We start from the raw sequence: 17,996 nt of genomic DNA, 5'->3' as shown, positions 1-17,996 counted from the left end.
ACAGCAACACAAATCAGAGATGTAGTAGTTCTGGAAGCCCAGAATTTAGGAGGCTTGAGACAGGATGATCAACGCCAATCTGGACTGCATAAGATCTTGCTTTGAAAGAAAAATACCTGGAATTTACTATACAGTAATGCAGGCATTTGCTTCCAGATTCTACAGCTCCAGCTTCCACCCAAGCAAAGCTAGAAGATTAAGAATGAAAGTGTAGCAAAGGAACAAGAAGGGAACACACAGCTGTGCAATGTCTCACCTCAAACCCATTATCCTCCTGCCTCGGCCTCCAGAGCACTGTGATCCTAAGAGCACATCTCCACGTTCTGCTTTTTTTTCTAGATTACTTACTTAAAAAATAATAAATCTGCCAGGCAGGGGTGGCGCACGCCTTTAATCCCAGCACTTGGGAGGCAGAGGCAGGCGGATTTCTGAGTTCGAGGTCAGCCTGGTCTACAGAGTGAGTTCCAGGACAGCCAAGGCTACACAGAGAAACTCTGTCTCAAAAAACCAAAATAATTAATAATAATAATAAATCTATTAAATTAGGTGTGCAATAAGTCACAGGGTATTAAGGGAACAGCATTCAGAACTGGATCCACATCTCCCACCACAAGGACAACAATGACAAGAATGTCAGCTTCAAAAGCCAGGCATGGGGGTGCACATGGGGGTGCACACCTTCAATCCCAGAGAATCCTAGGCCAGCCTGGTCTCCAGGACTTCCAGAGCTACCTACTAAGACCTGATCTCAACCCAAAAATGGGGGTAGATGGAAGGAGAGGACTGGGTGGGGGAGAGGTGGAGATGGGAACAAGAGGGATGAGACGGGGGTGGGGGATGAAGGGATAAAGTACTGGCAGAGAAAACTAGACTGGGTGGGGGACATCTCTGGGATGAGCCAGAAACCTAGAACAATGGAAACTCCCAGGAATCTATGAGGGTGATCCCAGCTAAGACTCCTTAGCAATGGGGAATATGGAGCCTGAACAGAGACCATCTCTCCTGTAATTGGGCAAGACTTCCAATGTAGGGATTGGGACACCAACCCAGCCACAAAACCTCAGACAATTTGTCCTGCCTACAAGATATGCAAGGGTAAAAAGAATGGAGAATGAGGGAAGGGCCAGCCAAAGACTGGCCCAGCTTGAAATCCATGCCATGAGAGAGACCCTACCTCTGACACTATTGACAATATTCTGCTACACTTGCAGTCAGGAGCCTAGCATAACTCACCAGAGAGGCTTCACACAGTAACTGATAGAAACTGATGCACAACCAAACATTAAGTAGATGGGAAATCCTATGGAGGAGGAGCCACAGGGTCAATGACACCACAAGAAAGCCTACAGAATCAACTAACTGCCCATAGATCCAACCAGGGAGCAGGAATGGGAGAAGGCATAGGCATATGTGTAACAGCTGTCCAGCTGGGGCTTCCTGTGGGACTCCTAAAGTGGGAGCAGGGGCTGTCTCTGACTATACTGCCTGCCTTTGGATCCCTTTCCCCTTGTCTAGCCTCAATAGAAGATGCAACAAATCTTACAGCAACTTAATATACCAAGGCTGGTTGATATTCATGGGAGGCCTCTCTTTTCTGAGGAGAAGGAAAGGAGAACTGGATAAGGAGGGAGGAGAGAAGGAGGATCTAGGAGGAAAGGAGAGAGAGGAAGCTGCAATCGGGATCTAAAGTAAATAAATAACTTAATCAATTAAAAAAAATGAATGCCAGCTTTGGAGGCTGAGCCAGCCTCAGGGGCAGAAGGACCTGGTGCTCCCTGGTGGGATATTTAGCCTGCAGCTCCCTCCAGCTGTACTCCCAACTCCTAGGAGAAAGGGATTGGCTACTCTGTGCAGGGACAATTCAGGGTACAGTTAAATATGGCCAGAAAAGCTTAACATGGAGAAGTGACTGAACGTAGTCAACAGGGTGGGGTACACCTGTCTTCCCAGCTACTTCTGAGGCTGAGGCAGGAGAATGACTGAACCTAGGAAATGGGAGGCCAGCCTAGGCAATGTAGCCATCACCATAGGTGTCTGTATGCATTAATAGTGGTGAGGACCCTATCAGAGAGAACTTAAGATTCCTTGTAAGAAGACTCACCACAGTCCACAGAACCAATAAACTGTGATCTGGTCAAAGACTTTCTAATGTCTATAGGCACATTGGGATTCAAAACAAGGCTCTGATTTGTTACCAGCAAAAACCACCTCCACCACAAATAAAAAAGCTATTGAATTGGTTTTTGTTATTGTTTGGGGGGGGGATGTTTTTGTTATGCTTTGTTTTGTTTGTTTTTGTTTTAGGAGGTTTTCAAGTAATCTAAGGCTAGCTTCAAACTTACTATGTAGCCAAGGTTAGCCTGATCCTCCTGCCTCTGCTTCCCAAGTGCTGGGGTTACAGGCATGTACCACAATGCTGAGCTTCAGACATATTTGCTTACTTGCTTGCTTTTTGTTGCCGTTTAGTTTGGGTTTTTAAGACAGGGTCTCTCAGAGCTGGAGAGATGGCTCAGCAGTTAAGAGCACTGACTGCTCTTCCAGAGGTCCTGAGTTCAAATCCCAGCAACCACATGCTGGCTCACAACCATCTATGAGACTGGATCTCCTCTTCTGGTGTGTCTGAAGACAGCTACAGTGTACTCATAAATAAAATAAATAAATAAATCTTTAAAAAAAAAAAAAAAAGACAGGGTCTCTCTATTATTATACAGCTTGGCTGTTCTGGAACTATGTAGCCCAGGCTAGCCTCAAATTCAGAGATCCACCTGCTTCTGCCTCCCAAATCCTGGGATTAGAGACCACCCACCCAGCCTCAGAACTATATTTTGAACTATAAAAAATGCAAACTAGAAATATTCAAAAATACTCATATTTTCATCATTTTAAAAGATTTTCACTACAAAGAGAAACCCTGTCATGAAAAACAACAAAAACAAAAAAATCCTGCAAGTATAACAAACTAACTCTCCACCAGTACAGCACAGCTCTGTACCCTGTGCTCCACCAAGCCCTTCTGGTCTAACCTACCCTTATTCCCACCTCCAATCCCCTAGCCCTTCCTCTCCAACAATACTGAAGGGGAAGGGGTGAGGTTGTCAGAGGAATTCATGGCTGCAGGGTCCACAGTGTGGCCAGGAGTAACACCCTTCTCCACCTAGTTCCCTGGAAGGTTACAGCAACAAGTGACTTTGTGAGCTCAGGCCCCACACTCTCTGCGTCTATGTTCTGTATATGAGGCACTATTTCTCAGTGAAACTGTTGTCTACTCATAAACTATCTGTTTTGTGCATCTTGGCCAAACCTAACAATGCCACATCCACACAATGCCAGGGCTAATTATGAAACACTGACCCTGTCCTCATCTCAGCACAGAAACTCCCAATGAATCCTAAAAACCAGAGTAAAACTGCACATGTGGTACTGTTTTTCAGACATGTCAGCCTTTGTTGGCCTCCACATGGGAGTCAGGGAAGTTTAGAAAGCAAATCCTTATACAGTTTTGTAATCTGAGCGTAAGGTATCATATGATTTAGTATTTGGTTTTGTTCTTTGGCTTGGTTTGAAACAGGGTATCCTCTTGTAGCCCAGAAAGCCCTGGAATTGATGATCCTCCTGTCTCAGCCTCTACAGAGATTGCAGGTGTACAGAACCTTGTTCACTTGTGTTTTAAGTGAATGCCTTTCAATCTGCATTTCTTTCTAACTGGGAAAGTTTTGTTTGTTTGTTTGGTTGGTTGGTTTGGTTTGGTTTCTTGAGACAGGGTTTCTCTATGTAGCCCTGGCTGTCCTGGAACTCACTCTGTAGACCAGGCTGGCCTCAAACTCAGAAATCCGCCTGCCTCTGTCTCCCAAGTGCTGGGATTAAAGGCATGTGCCACCACTGCCTGGCTGGGAGATTTTTATTTAGCTTCTACATACAGAAGTTGAAAGAGGCCATACAACTTTGCAGCTCCTATAGCTTCCGCATCAGGCCTTAAACCAGGCCTCATGCCACTCACTGCTGACCAAATGGGGAGGCTGGGAGGGGAACATTCCAGATTGTATTAACCTGCAGGTAGGCAAGGACTGCATCACACACTTCCATCTGGAAAGAACGCTTGTTAGGCAAGGCCACAGCCAAGCACACAGTCCTCCAAAGTTACCTTGGAATTGCTGATTTGCAGTGTCCACACACCTCTATACCTCTATTAGTTCTCGGTCTCCTGTAGGACCACCCACCTCCAATCGGAGAAGTGCATCATCAGGCAGGGTGTCGGTCTCACTCCACCTCCAGATCTGAGAAATCTACCAGGCAAAAGAGCCCATCCTGTCCATCCCAATGGCAGTGCCAGTCCACTGTGGGTTTTGTTTTCAGATTCAGGAGGTTTTTTTCTCTGTGATGGCTTTCACTGTAAAATCCAAGCTGACATCAAACACACTGTCTCCCTGCCTCTGGAATTAAAGGCTTACAATACCGTGCACAGCTTCATCATAGTGGGTTTTTGGTTTTTCTTTCTTGTTAAATTATATTTACTTATTTGTGTGTGTGTGTGTGTGAGTGTACATGTGTGCCATCATACAGTATGGAGGTCAAAAGACAACTTGAGGGAACTGGTTCTTTCTATCATGAGGATCCCAAAGATCAAACTCTAGTTATCAGTCTTGGCAGCAAGTACCTCTGCCCTCTGAACTATCTGGGCAGTCTAAACCCAACCAAGATTTCTGACTAATTTACTCCAGATTAACAAAAATACTTTTGTTTTTTGAGCCTTACAAATCCTGAAGTTTGAGCTCAAGGGAGGCTCATGCTTAAGCTGCCACAGGTGAGATCACCAGAGTTCAGCCTTCTCCAGAGTTGACACCACAGAGTTCAGCTCTTCTCATACTCTTCACACTCTGTAAACTGTCTCCAAAATACCATTTCAGGGTTGGGAAGATGGTTCAGTGGTTAAAAACACTTGTTTTTCTTGCAAAGGCCCAGGGTTCAACTCCCAGTACCCATATAGTGTTCACAGCCATCCAGTTCACAGATGCAGGGAATCCAACACCTTCTGACCTCAGGCACCAGGCATGCATTCAGAACACAGACATACATGCAAACAAAACACTGATATACATAAAATTTTAAAAATGCTTTAAAATAACCATTTCTACAGCAGATGCTCATCTGCCCTTCTAGTCTGACTCATTTGTTTTTTTTAAAAGAGCCAAGGAAATGCCATTTAATCCCACGGCAACAGCCTTTCTAAGAACCCTGCCTCAAGCAGTTGCCAAAGCAGAATCATTCTGAGAGGTACCATGCATGGTGTACACCTGCAATCCTAGCACTCCAAAGGCTAACCTGGACTACACATGAATTCAAGGCAAGCTTGGGATACACAGTAAAACAGTCTCAACTGGGGGTTAGGGGTTGGAGGTTGGGGGAAGGGATTGAGACTACTTAGGTACTGACACAGGAAGAAGCTACCAATGGGACAGCCAAATTGTCACAAAAGAAACAATGTAACCACCCTTCCTGGGGGTGGGAAAGTACTATGGAACTCATGGGCATCTCCGGGAAGCCCCAACCAACCGTGCAGCACAGGAGCCGTGCTGGCAGTGAAGACTTCCTTCTTCACCCCTCACCATACTGTCACAAGTTTTCAAAGTGGGTTTCTAAGGAATATGAATTATGCAGAAGAATGCAAAAGAAAATGTGCAAGACAAGCATTCTTCTCAAAAAGTCAGCACTTCTCAACAGGACAATTGGGAAAGAAGACAGTGAGTGAACTTTAGGGGCTTTTAACTTTGAAGGTTCTTTTTAAAATTTAACAAAAACTTAGGCTTAATGGGATATGACTATAATCTCAGCACTGCAGAGTCAGCCCAGGCCACCTAGGAAGATCTTAAGCAATTAACAAATATGCTACGCATGATGTCTCACATTGTACTTAGAGGGCTAAGGTAACAAACGGAACTACACAGGAAGCTCTAGTCAGCCTGGACCTCAGTATGAGACCCCATCTCACAGAAGTTAAAAATAACATTTTTCATTAAAACAAGGGGTGGTCAGGCATAGTAACACATGCCTTTAATCCCAACATTAGGGAGACAGATGTAGGTGGATCTTGTGAGTTCAAGGCCAGCCTGGTCTACAAAAGTGCTTTTATCATGCTTGGATGCCTTCTACTTAATCATTGTAGGAGCTCAAGTGAAGGAAGACAGGGGATGGGGTCCAGCAAGCCACACTCTTCTCTTAGGACGTAAGACGCATCACTTGGCCACCCCCCATCTCCCTTCACTTGAGCTCCTACAATGATTAAGTAGAAGGCACCCAAGCATGATAAAAGCACCTACACTGTCTCCAAACCCCAGCTCCACACACAGGGATAAATGGCAATTTTGGCAATTTCCTGCCCATGGCAATATGATTAGTCTCACAAGGACCTCTGTCTTTCTGCTGTAGTCCTGCCTGTTCTACAGTCAATTCTCAGAGTATGCCACGTTCAGTCAGCATTGTATAGAAAGATGTTCTGCAACTTGTGATGAAGGTGGGCCCAGTAAACCCACAGCAAGGTGAAAATACTGAGCAGAAAAGGCACTGAATACACTTAACCCAGAGCCTCAGGCTCAGGAGCACAGCACACTGCAAAATCACACTTGTTTACTGTGGTGGCCAGGGACTGAGGGGAAGCTGCACTGGCTGCCACTGCTCAGGATTGTGAAAGGATCATACCACAAGCAGACCAGTAAAAGATGAAAAATCAAAGCCAGATTTTCATGGAATGTGCGTGCTTTATGCATATTAATAAGATCAAAAACCCCTGTCAGGCCAAACCATCTTAGTTGGGATCACTGGTAATCCCAATCATGTTGGATTGTTGATAAGTCAACAGCAGTGCACAAAGACAAGTGCCACTTGTCTGGGGGTGTGGCTCCGTGTGGCTCATCCTCAGCCCTGTAAAAACTAATGAGGAAGATGTGCAGAATAAGTTCTACGAGGTTCTCCTTTGTGGGCCTCACTTGTGAAAAAGCCAACAAATTCCAAACTACCAAAAATTCCAAACTACCAATGTCAGGAGGGTTTTCATTTCCTTGGAACACTATCAACACAACAGCCTATATGGATGTCAAGGACCACACTGAGTAAAAAAGCCAATCTCAAATAAGGTCACACACTGTACAACTCCATTTATGTGACATCCTTGAGATCACAAAATTACAGAGCTGGTGAGCAGATTAGCGGTTGCCATGGTGGGAGGCGGTGGGTGTGGCTGTGAGAGCTAATGCTAGGGAACTCCATGGAACAGAGCAGAACAGTCTCACAGAGGTGGAAGCAACTCGAAGCTACACAAACTGAAACCACACAGCATCACACACACACACACTTAGATACACATAAGTACAAGTAAAACTACTGACATCTAGGGGCTAAAATTCTCAAGGCTCTGGGATCAATTTTCAGCACCAAAAAAATAAAGTAAGTAAATAAACAAAATAATGAAATCTAAATACTCCAGTGGTTTGTACTATCAGTTTTCCCGTGTTGAAAATACCATAGTTACAAAAGATGTCTACATCAAGAAAGGTGGAGTAAAGGATGCCAAGGGCCTTCCTGTCAATTTCTTCACAACTTCCTGTGAATTATTTCAAAATAAAGCTCAGACTAAAAAAAAAAAAAAACAAAAACAGAATTTTTTTTTTCATTTTTAACATTCAGTGGGGCACACATGCCACAGCAAACATGCACAGTGTACACGTAGAGGCTAAAGAACAATTTGGCGAGTCAGTTCTCTTCCACCATGTGGCTTCCGGGGATGGAACTCAGGTCACCAGGCTTGGCAGCTAGTGCCCTTACCAGCTGAGCTACCTTACCAGCCTAAATCAGCAGTTAAGAACACTGGCTGCTCCTGCAGAGGATACAGGTTCAATTCTTATCTCCCACGTGGCTATTAACAACTATCTGTATCTCCAGTTCCAGGGATCTGATGTCTTCTTCTGACCTCCACAGGCACCAGGCACACATGTGGCATACAGATAGACATGCAGGCAAAAAACTCATACAGTATGTAAGTTTGTATGTTTGTATGTATGTATGTTATAGTGTGTATGTGTGCATGTGTTGTTATTTAAAGAAGAAAAAAGAAACAAGCTGAGATGGCCCAGCAGTTAAGAACACTTGCTGCTCATGCAAAGGACAAAGGTTCTGTTCCCAGCACCTACCAACCATACTGGGGAGATCACAACAATCTGTCAGTTTTGTTCTAGGAAATTTAATAACTTTTTCTGGCCTCTCCCAACACCTTATGCACACGACACACATATAAACAAGCAGACATACATATACATAAATTAAAATAAATAAAAGCAAGAGAAACAGAAGAATGTACAAGGCTCTGACATACTGAAACCAAATTACTAAATTCATAGGCGCTGGGTGAAGCAAACAAGGAAAGAACACATTACTTTTATGAGACTGAATCTGTCTGTTACCTGAGCCGCAAAGCTACAGGCCTCAGTGACATGGGAGCAGGTTGGTGGCTGCCTATGCTAAGAGAGTAAACTAGTAACCCAAGAGCAAACAAGATGCAGAACCTCCCAGCTCACACATCCCTTTGTCCCCCTCGACCCTTCCCTCTCAGTGTTCATTCAGCACAGGCCTTCCAAGAGATACCAGATTTAAAAATGCTGCTGAAACAGACATGAAACAGCCTTTGAAGACACATTATCTCATAGCCAACCCCTTGAGAACCAAGGCTCACTGGCTGGCAGCTTCTAGCTACAGGGCTGGTAGCAGAGCCAGAATCCAGCACCGCACCCTGGGGGCTGACCTAGGACTCCCTCTTCACAGAGCCACCACCCACTCTCATCATGAGAAAGCAGTAAACACAAACTCAGGAAAAGGGGGAGCAGTGACATACCCCACCTCCCATGGCCTAGGGATCATGTTCACACCAGCTCTGGTCCCCCGCTCAAGTGAGAATTTCTGTGTCTTGCTTGGAGCTGACTCACTCACAGAGCACATATTGTATGCCAGACACTGAGGGGCACGGACCGGTGAAGAGCAAGGCACAGAAAGCCCTTGCTTTGGTGTTTCCTGTACAGCAGTAAGCCTCCCCTGGAAGAGACAACATCACAACAGATGACACTGCTCCACAGAAGAGGGCCACAGTGTCACAGGAGACCTGACAGCAGAGAAGGAAGGTAATTCTGAGAGAATGGCTAGGTTACACAGAAACCTGCTCCCAAAGAGGCCAAGGTACCAGGTACCCATCTTCCAGTGGCTCCTAGGAATGGTCTTGTACAGTCCATACACCTTTGGGGAACTATTTACCACTATTACAACTGAGGGAGGCACTTGGTGCTGCCAGTATCCTTCAAGACTCAGAACTGTCTCCCCACAATAAATATCAATCATCCCCAAAGATTAGCTATACCAAGATAGGGATGGCTTCTCTACCAATCAGTCAATAAGTTATTTACCAAGTTCTTAGTATGTGCCACCTCTGACCAAACACAGGAAATGTCTAACAAATGGTAACCTGTTGGGTGAGAAACTGGCTTTCACTCTCAATGTCCTGCACAAAGGTAACCCATTTCAGAAAACAGGAGGATGGAGCTGGGGAAATGGACAGGGGGGGGGGAAAGATACTTGCTGGCACCCCTGAAGACCCACATGATAGAAAGGGAAAACAAGACTTCTGAGAGAGATGTCCTCTGACCAGAACACAGGCACCATGGCTTGTGGGTGATATACATATACACACAACACACACTTGTAAATGTAATTTTTTACAAAAATTTTAAGAAAAGAACAAAATGCACCATGACTATGAATGTTATTGTCTAAAATTTTGGTAAGCCCTGATCCAAGGATGCCTGTATCTTTGCAGAGCAGAGAGGGACAGAAGTCTACCTCTTCCTGAGTCCTACAGACCCAGGCAAGCTGGGGTTCTGCACATAGTCTTAGGAAATACAGTATAAAATGAAGTGTTAGTGTGTGACACACTGGGCAAAATTCCTCAGGACGAATAATAATCGCTAAAGTGACAAAAATCATGGAGTCAGCTATTTGCTGTATACCAAGAAAAAAACTGACAAGAAAATGGCTTTTCTTCTTGTCAGTAAGGGGGTGTCTGGTAACCATCAGAAGTTTCTGTAAGTCAAAGTCCTGGGCACCCGCCCTGCCTGACCTTTAACCTTCCGACCCATTTCACTTTGAGCAGATTTTTTTTTTCCCACCCAGGGGACACTAGCTACAGAACTGCTCGGCGGTGAAGCAGGCGCAGCTTCCAACATCCACACCCGGCTGCTCCCGGTTCCCTGGGGGAATGAGTCACTTTAATGGCAGTGGGTGAGATCTAATCATCGCCCAATATGCAGCCTGAATCAGGTCCGAGACGTATAGTGTCCCTATCCCCGCCCAAAGAGAAAATCCACGCTGTTTTTGGAAAAGGCTGGGTTAAAGGCTCCATTACTAGAAAGACCAAGATGACATCATGCTGGGGAGGGGCGTCTTGAGCCGGAAACCCCTCGACTGTGCCACAAACCCCACAGACTCCCCACCGCGCCCCGCACTTCCATCACTACACCTAGATCTCAATTCACCTAAGCCCCGCACCTCAGTCTGAACACCCACAGGCAATCTCCAGCACTCCAAACCAATACATGCAACCACTCCAACAAGGGTCCGCACTCCAGATCTCTGCCTAACATCACTGCTCCTACCCCAACCCCACTGCCAGATTTGCACCTCCAGGACCCTGCCGCACTCACCGGCACGAATCTTCACTCTACAACCCATCGTCGGGTCAGGACTTGGGATACCACCACCACCACCCCAGTCTGGGCCCCCGTAGCAGGCAACCAACTCCCGCCAGATGTGCACCCAGGACGCGCGCTCTGCACCCTAAGCGCCCGCGCGGGACCCCCGCCCCACCGCACAATCTGCACCCCGCAGCCCTCCTTCCCAGGCCTGCGCCGACCCGCGCACCGGCCCACACCCCTCTCCCAGTTCCGGCCGAACCCCCAGGCCCCCGGCCGCACCTGCGGACCCCCGGCCGCGCCCCCGCTCAGGCCCGCCCGGACGTCTGGCACTCACAGTTGCGGATGTCTGAGATGAAGACCGCTAGGCCTCGCATCCCATCCCCCTTGGAAACGGCCGGCATCTTGGCGACTCGGGAGTGGCCTTGGCGGCGGACTGGAACAGCACGGGTGCGGCCGTCAAGCCGAAGAGCCCTGGAGCGCAGAGCCGCCTTGCCACAGCCGCCTCGGGCCCCCGAGCGCCGCTCGCTGGACCGCGCGCGCGAGCACGCACGACGCACGCGCTGGCGCGCACGCTGAGCCTCGCGCCCGGCGACGGGCGGTGCGAGAGAGCGTGCGCGTTCTCGCGGTCCCGGGGGGCGGGGGGACGGGGGGGGAACGGGGGCGTGGCGCGGAATAGAGCAGGATTACGGCTTGGAGAACCCGAGCTGTGCGGAGAGCGCAGGCGCTATACTTCCTGTTATCACCGCCTGGTGAAGGATCTATCCAATGTATACCGAAGTAACCCCGATCTCGCACTCACGAGTGAGCCCGGCTTTACCTAGACAGGGACACTGACACCAGTGCCGGATCAACCCAGTGTCACTCAGGGCTGTAGGGGAGGAGCGGGCTGCACTAGCACCTGCCCTGGTCTACCTTTGCCTGTGCAAACCCGCCCCAGCGCCTTGGCAGTAGGACTGACCTCCTTCCCCCAAGCCACCGGTGTGGAACAGGATTCAGGGGCGTTTACAAGCCTCTAAACTGGGACAAAAGGAAGCGCTACTCCAGGGTCCTACTTCCCTTACAGATGGGGAAACTGAGGCTCGAGGATAGACTGACCTCCCTTGCCGAGGTGACTTGTCTGGAGTACAACCTCTCAGCATCCACCCAGGCCCCTTTGCTTCTTGCTTCTGCTCCCCTGTTCCCCTCTCTAGCGAGGCGGACCCATTGGATCCTTCCTATGGACCCATTTTGCAGAGGAGCGGGCTGGGCCTAATACTCCAGGAAGTGGAGATCATGGTGGCTCTTTCCTAGCTCTCTTCTATGAAGAGGAAGCTTCCCACCTAAGGAGATTATCATGATCCAGACCCACCAGGCAGAACTCTGTCCCTTCTCATCCTTTTACACAGTTGTAGTGGAGCCTAGCCAAGAGAAGGAAGAGGCACGACCCGCCTATGAATCAGGCAGCCCACCAAGGTCCCAGGACGATGGAAGAAACTGAGAACATAATAAGCCAAATCTCTGGCAAGGCTGCTGAATTTGTCTGACTTTTTAAGAAGGAAAAGAGCCAGCACCAGAAAATAAACTTCCTCCAGCTTGTCTGCCCCATCAAAAAGATGCTTCTGGGCCATATAAGGAGTGCTGGGCAGGTGACAATAGAAAACCCCAGACAGGAACGAGGATGCAGGAGATTCTCGAGACTCCATTGTACTGACTCTGAGATTCACCACAGCCATCCTATAGCTAATATTTTAAATAATTTTATTATAAATTATTTCTTGAGAGGGGTGTGCAATGCGAAACTCAAAGGACACTTTGTGAGAGTCAATTTTTTTCCTTCCATCTTGTGAGTCCCAGGAAGCACCTTTACCTGCTGAGCCATCTCAAAAAAACGGTTAATCTTCATTGTCAAATTTGACGGGATTTACACTCATCATGAAAACAAACATCTGGGCGTGCCTGTCAGGAAGCTCCTAGATTAGTTTGATTGAGATAGGAAGGCCCGCCATAAATATGGGCGGCAAGGGTCCTGAGCTGATTAAAAAGGAGCGGAACTGAGCAACAGCATTCATCTGTTTCCTGGCTGTGGTGACAATGTGACCAGCTGCCTGAGCTCTTACAGTCATGACTTCCCACTGACAGACTATGTCCTCCAGCTGTGCGCTTTAGCAAAACCTTTTCTTAGCTTGCTTTTGTCACGGCAAAAAAAATAAATAAATAAAAAATAAAAGATAAATAAATAATAAAGTGTCTCACAAGTGTGCCGCATCAGGCCCGACAAGTGGACTCCGGAAAGACTCTACCTATGGCCAGTGCCTTTGCCATCTCAGATACATGAGCCAGCAGATCACTTTCCCCACCCCACTGAAGCCTTGAACCTGAGCACATGGTCCTTCCAAACCACTCACTGAAGGAGAGGCTGCCATTAGGGTAATGTGCCTTGAGAACAATCCCGTTTAAGTTGTCTGAACTAGAGACTTGTCACAGTATTTTTCCCAAGGACAAATGGGACTAAGAGCCTGCCTTCCTCCAAAGCTCCAGCTGCAGTTTTATAGAGAGGATAGTGGAGCATCCCAGACAAACAACCCTGCCCTGTCTCTTCCCTATGCTCTCCTAAGTGCTCTTGCCTGCTTCCTGTCAATTTTACAAATGGCCCAGTTTCCTTCCTGTAGTTTCTTCAGTAGGTTACAGATAATGAACCTTACCCAGAATATTGGGGTTCTCTGCCTAGTACAGGTTTGGCTAGGTCCTGAGCACACTGAAGGACAGGAATGTAGAAGTTCTCAGGCCCAGTGGCTATCTGTGTGGTTAGACGATTACCTATTGTCATCAGAAGTGACGAGGGGGCATGCACCTTTAATCCCAGCACTTGGGAGGCAGAGGTAGGTGGATCTACAAAGAATTTGAGGCTAGCCTGCTCTACAGAGCTAGTTCTAGGACAGTCAGGGCTACACAAAGAAACTTTGTCTTTAAAAAAGGAGGAGGAGGAAGAGGAAGTAGAAGAAGAAGAGGAGGAGGAAGGGACAAGAGCTCAGGAAGGCCAGATCCTGGAAGCCGAGTAACCCCTGCCACAAATGACGTGTAGATATGGAGGGATTCAAAAACCCTAAAGTGGTTCTGGCTGTGGCTCAGTGGTAGAACATTTTTCTTGAATATGTAAGACCACTCGTATGACCCCCAAGACCACAGAAAAATAAAACAAATTTCACTGAGCGTGGTAGTTCACACTTTGTAATCCCAGCTATTTTGAATGCCAAGGAAAAAGAATCAGAGGTGTAAGACTAGACGGGAAAGTTAATGAGACTCTGTCTCAAAATTAATTTTAGTTTGTACAAGGTCTCCTGTGGCTCAGGCTGACCTCAAACTTGCTGTGTAGCTGATACTGGCCTTCAAAATAATCTTTTAAAAGGCTGGTGATGTAGTTTAGTGGCAAAGTGCTTTCTCAATGTAGAGCTCAGGCTGTGACACGCTCTAAGTTACTACATACTATGTGGAGCCATGGCTTTCAGGCTGTGCCTTGCCTTGGGTGACTCCATTTTACAAGCAACATTTGGCTCTATTCTGAGTGCAGCTATAGAGGCAGGAAGACTGTATCTCATTCATGCACATAGGCACCACCACCTTTTAAGCACCACCCATGAGGCACAGACTGATAAATGACATTCCTAAGAAGTTGCAAACTTACCACCTTTGAGTTTATCAAAGTATATTGAAACACTCTCGCCGGGCAGTGGTGGTGCACACCTTTAATCCCAGCACTTGGGAGGCAGAGGCAGGCAGATTTCTGAGTTTAAGGCTAGCCTAGTCTACAGAGTGAGTTCCAGGACAGTCAGAGATACACAGAGAAACCCTGAAAAAAGCTTAGCCTCGACAGTCAGGGCAGGGACAGGGATGGGAATGAATGTGAGAGGTGTGTGTGTGCATACCTGTAATACCAGCACTCAGGAAGCTGAGGCAGGTGAGTCTCTGAGTTGTAGGCCAGAGCTACACAGAAAAATCCTGTCTCAAAAACCAGACAGAGAAATTGAGAGAGATGGAGACGCCAGGCCTGTTGAATGTATTGAATACACCAGACCAAAAAGGATATTCCAGACCCTCACCTGTATCACTTAAAAGAAGAGATCCTAACACTCCCATAGCAGCAGTGGTGATAGAGATAGGACCCAATAAACTGTCATCTGACCATCCCATGTAGTATGTGCCTCAAGGGATGGATAGGCAAAAACACCCCTGGGGCTTTGGCTCAGCATATCTGACAACTTGTCACTGCCCGCTCAAGTTTCAGTCTGTCCATCAGTGCATCTGGAACCATCTTTCCATCTGGACCCAGTCCTGCCCTTGACCTCCACGGCCCTGCTCCTGCACATGGCCAGCAGCTCTCCCTTTGGGTTTGTAATATCTTATCTAACCACATGTGTATAAGCTCTCAGCCTGTCTTCAGTAAGACCTCTTTGAATTCAAAGCCCTCTTTCCCTCTCTTAGTTAAGGTTACTATTGCTGTGATGAAACACCACAACACAAAAACAGAAATTTGGGGAAGAAAGGGATTGTGGTTTATACATCTGTAGTCACTGTCCATTAAGGCAGGAAACTCAAACTTGGCTTTAGCTCTCTCTCTCTTTCTCTCTCTCTCTCTCTCTCTCTCTCTCTCTCTTTCTCTCTCTCTCTCTCTCTCTCAAGACAGGGTTTTTCTGTGTAGCCCTAGCTAGTCTGAATCTCAATCTGTAAACCAGGCCGGCCATGAACTTGGAGAGATCCATCTGCCTCTGCCTCCTGAGTGCTGGGACTAAAGGCATGCGCAACCACGACCAGCTTCTCTTTAACTTTTCATTTCAAGACTTTCACTAAGTTGCCCAGGCTGGCTTAGAACTCAGAGATCCACCTGCCTCTCCTAAGTCTGTCTCTCTCTCTCTCTCTCTCTCTCTCTCTCTCTCTCTCTCTCTCTCTCTCCCTCCCTCCCTCCCATCATTTTTTGTTTTGTTTTGAGACAGTGTTTCTCTACATAGCCCTGGCCTCAACCTCACAGAGATCTTCCTGCCTCTGCCTTCCAAGTGCCAAGTGCTAGGATAAAACAACAGTAAGCTCAAGTCAACCTGCTTTCTTATAGAACCTAGGACCGCCAGCCCCGAGGTATCTTCACCCACAATATTCTGGGTCTTCTCATATCAACCACTAGTTAAGAAAATGCTCTTACAGGCTTGCCTACAGTCCAATCTTATGGAGGCATTTTCTCCATTGAGGTTCCCCCCATTCTGATGACTCTAGCTTGTGTTAATTTGACATAAGATTAGCCAGCACAACCTTTACTGTTGTTGTTGTCGTCTATTTTATAGAAAGATTTGTTTTTAGTTTATGGATGTAAGTGCTTACCTAGATGAGTGTATACACACCATGTGGATGCCTGGTGCCTGCAGAAGACAGAAAGGGACATTTCATCCCTTGGATGTGGGTGCTGAGAACTGATCCTGGGTCCTCTGCAAAAGCAGTCAGTTCTTTTAACCACTGAGCCATGTCTCCAGCACCTTTATTTCTTTTGTGTAATGTATGTTGGTTTTTGCTTCTGTCTTCAGGTCTGGTTTTATTTTGGTTTGGGTTTTTGTTTTGGGGGGATTGTTTTGTTTTGTTTTGTTTTGAGACAGAGTCTCCTGTAGTTCAGGCAAGCCTCAAACTCTCTATAGAGCCAAGAATGAACTTCACCCCCTAACTTTCCTACCTTCACTTCCCAACTGCTACCACACCCAGCTCCCTTTAACTCTTTCAGGCACACCGGAAAAGGGCATCAGATCCCATTACAGATGATTCTGAGCCACCATGTGGTTGCTGGGAATTGAACTCTGGAAGAGAAGTTAGTGCTCTTAACCGCTGAGCCATCTTTCTACCCCCACCCCTTAACTCTTTATTAGCTATTCTGTAACTAATCTACATTGACATTGTGTAAAGATATACTATATGTGCTTTGCTAAGTGTTATGAATTGTGTCATCTGTGAGTTAATATTAATAATTAATACTGAAACAAACAACACTAGAGCTAAAGTTCAGTTGGTACAGTATTTGTGTAACATATACAAAGCCCTGGGTTTGATGCTTAGTAGGACTTAAAACTGGGCGTGATGATGGTGCATGCCTGTAAGTCCAACACTGGAAAATGGAGACAGGAGAATTAGGAAGTTCAAAGTCATATTCTGCTCCTTGGCAAGTTCAAAGGTAGCTTTGGCTGTGTGATATCCTATCTCCAAAAATAAAAAATTGGTATAAAAGAAACTGTGGAGACTAAAGAGATGGTTTAGTAGTTAAGAGAGCCTGTTGCTCTTGCAGATGACCTGGGTTAAGTTCCCAGCACCCACATGGTACCTCATGATCATCCATAACTCCAGTTCTAGGGGATCTAATCTCTCTTCCAAGAGCAGCAGGCACACATGTGATATACATACATGCAAGCAAAATACTCATACACATAAATAAATCCTTTTTTTTTTTTCAGGATTTTTTTTTTTTAATGAAAATGAAAGAACCTGTGGTTGCCAATTACTGTCAAGAGAAATTGGGACTACTTAGTAAATTACAAGCAGAAAAACTGATGTGACTTGTATCGAACACAGTGGAAAGACACAAACATGTCCAGTTTGGGTAGCCCATCATCCCTGTCATTGCTACTGTTGTCAAATACAGTGCCAGAAATTCCTAGAATTAATGCAATTAATTAATTAATTAAAAGAAAGTAATTTACAGACTTCAGTGCTTGAACCTGCCTGGCCACTCCTTTGACTTTGTAATCATGCCTAGTGTAAACCATCAGCTCCTCCCTGATCCTGATCCAAAGCCGGGTGAGGATGTAGACCTGGGAGCCTCCCAGAAGAGGATAGATAGATAGATAGGTGCTGCTGGGGATTATCAACAAAGCTGAGGAAAGGAACACTGACAGTCAGAGTTGGTAGACAATGTGTTGAACAGTGAAAACTCCTCTACTGCCTCCTGGCTGAGGGAGGCAGAAATGGCCCCTGGGTATGACAAAGGATAGTTGGTAGAGACCCTGGGAGTGAACACCCCTGGTGCTTGATGATGCCAGGCCCACCTTCAGAAGTTCTGATGAATGGCCTGGTGAACTAAGGTGTAGTTGAGGCTAATCTTGATCACCCTGCCTCCATTTCCAAAGTACTAGGAATGTAGTTATAGGGAGGCATTTCTGTTTTCATGTGTCTGTATGTGTGTGTTTTGTGTGTGTGAGGCTATATTCCAAGCTCTATGGTGTTAGAAGTTTTTCAAGTACCCTAAGCACCAGCCTCTCTGAGAGCACA

The 17,996-nt window shown here is 46.5% G+C and overlaps 1 protein-coding gene across 2 annotated transcripts in view; it reads right to left on the bottom strand.

The window, feature by feature from the left end:
• The window catches only part of Ap2a2 (adaptor related protein complex 2 subunit alpha 2), a 72,690-nt gene extending 61,417 nt beyond the window's left edge, over positions 1–11,273 (bottom strand). For both annotated transcript variants that reach the window (XM_034502911.2, XM_034502993.2), the window contains exon 1: positions 11,059–11,273. In XM_034502911.2, the coding sequence (XP_034358802.1) occupies positions 11,059–11,125 (67 nt within the window). In that variant the 5' untranslated portion in view covers positions 11,126–11,273. The remainder of the gene's footprint in view (positions 1–11,058) is intronic.
• Positions 11,274–17,996: the final 6,723 nt, after the last annotated feature.

This window comes from Arvicanthis niloticus, chromosome 1 (genome assembly GCF_011762505.2).
Source record: "Arvicanthis niloticus isolate mArvNil1 chromosome 1, mArvNil1.pat.X, whole genome shotgun sequence".
NCBI classification, from domain to species: Eukaryota; Metazoa; Chordata; class Mammalia; order Rodentia; family Muridae; genus Arvicanthis; species Arvicanthis niloticus.
The sequence above is the reverse complement of the archived record's forward strand: the minus strand, read 5'-3'. Positions and strand labels throughout refer to the sequence as shown.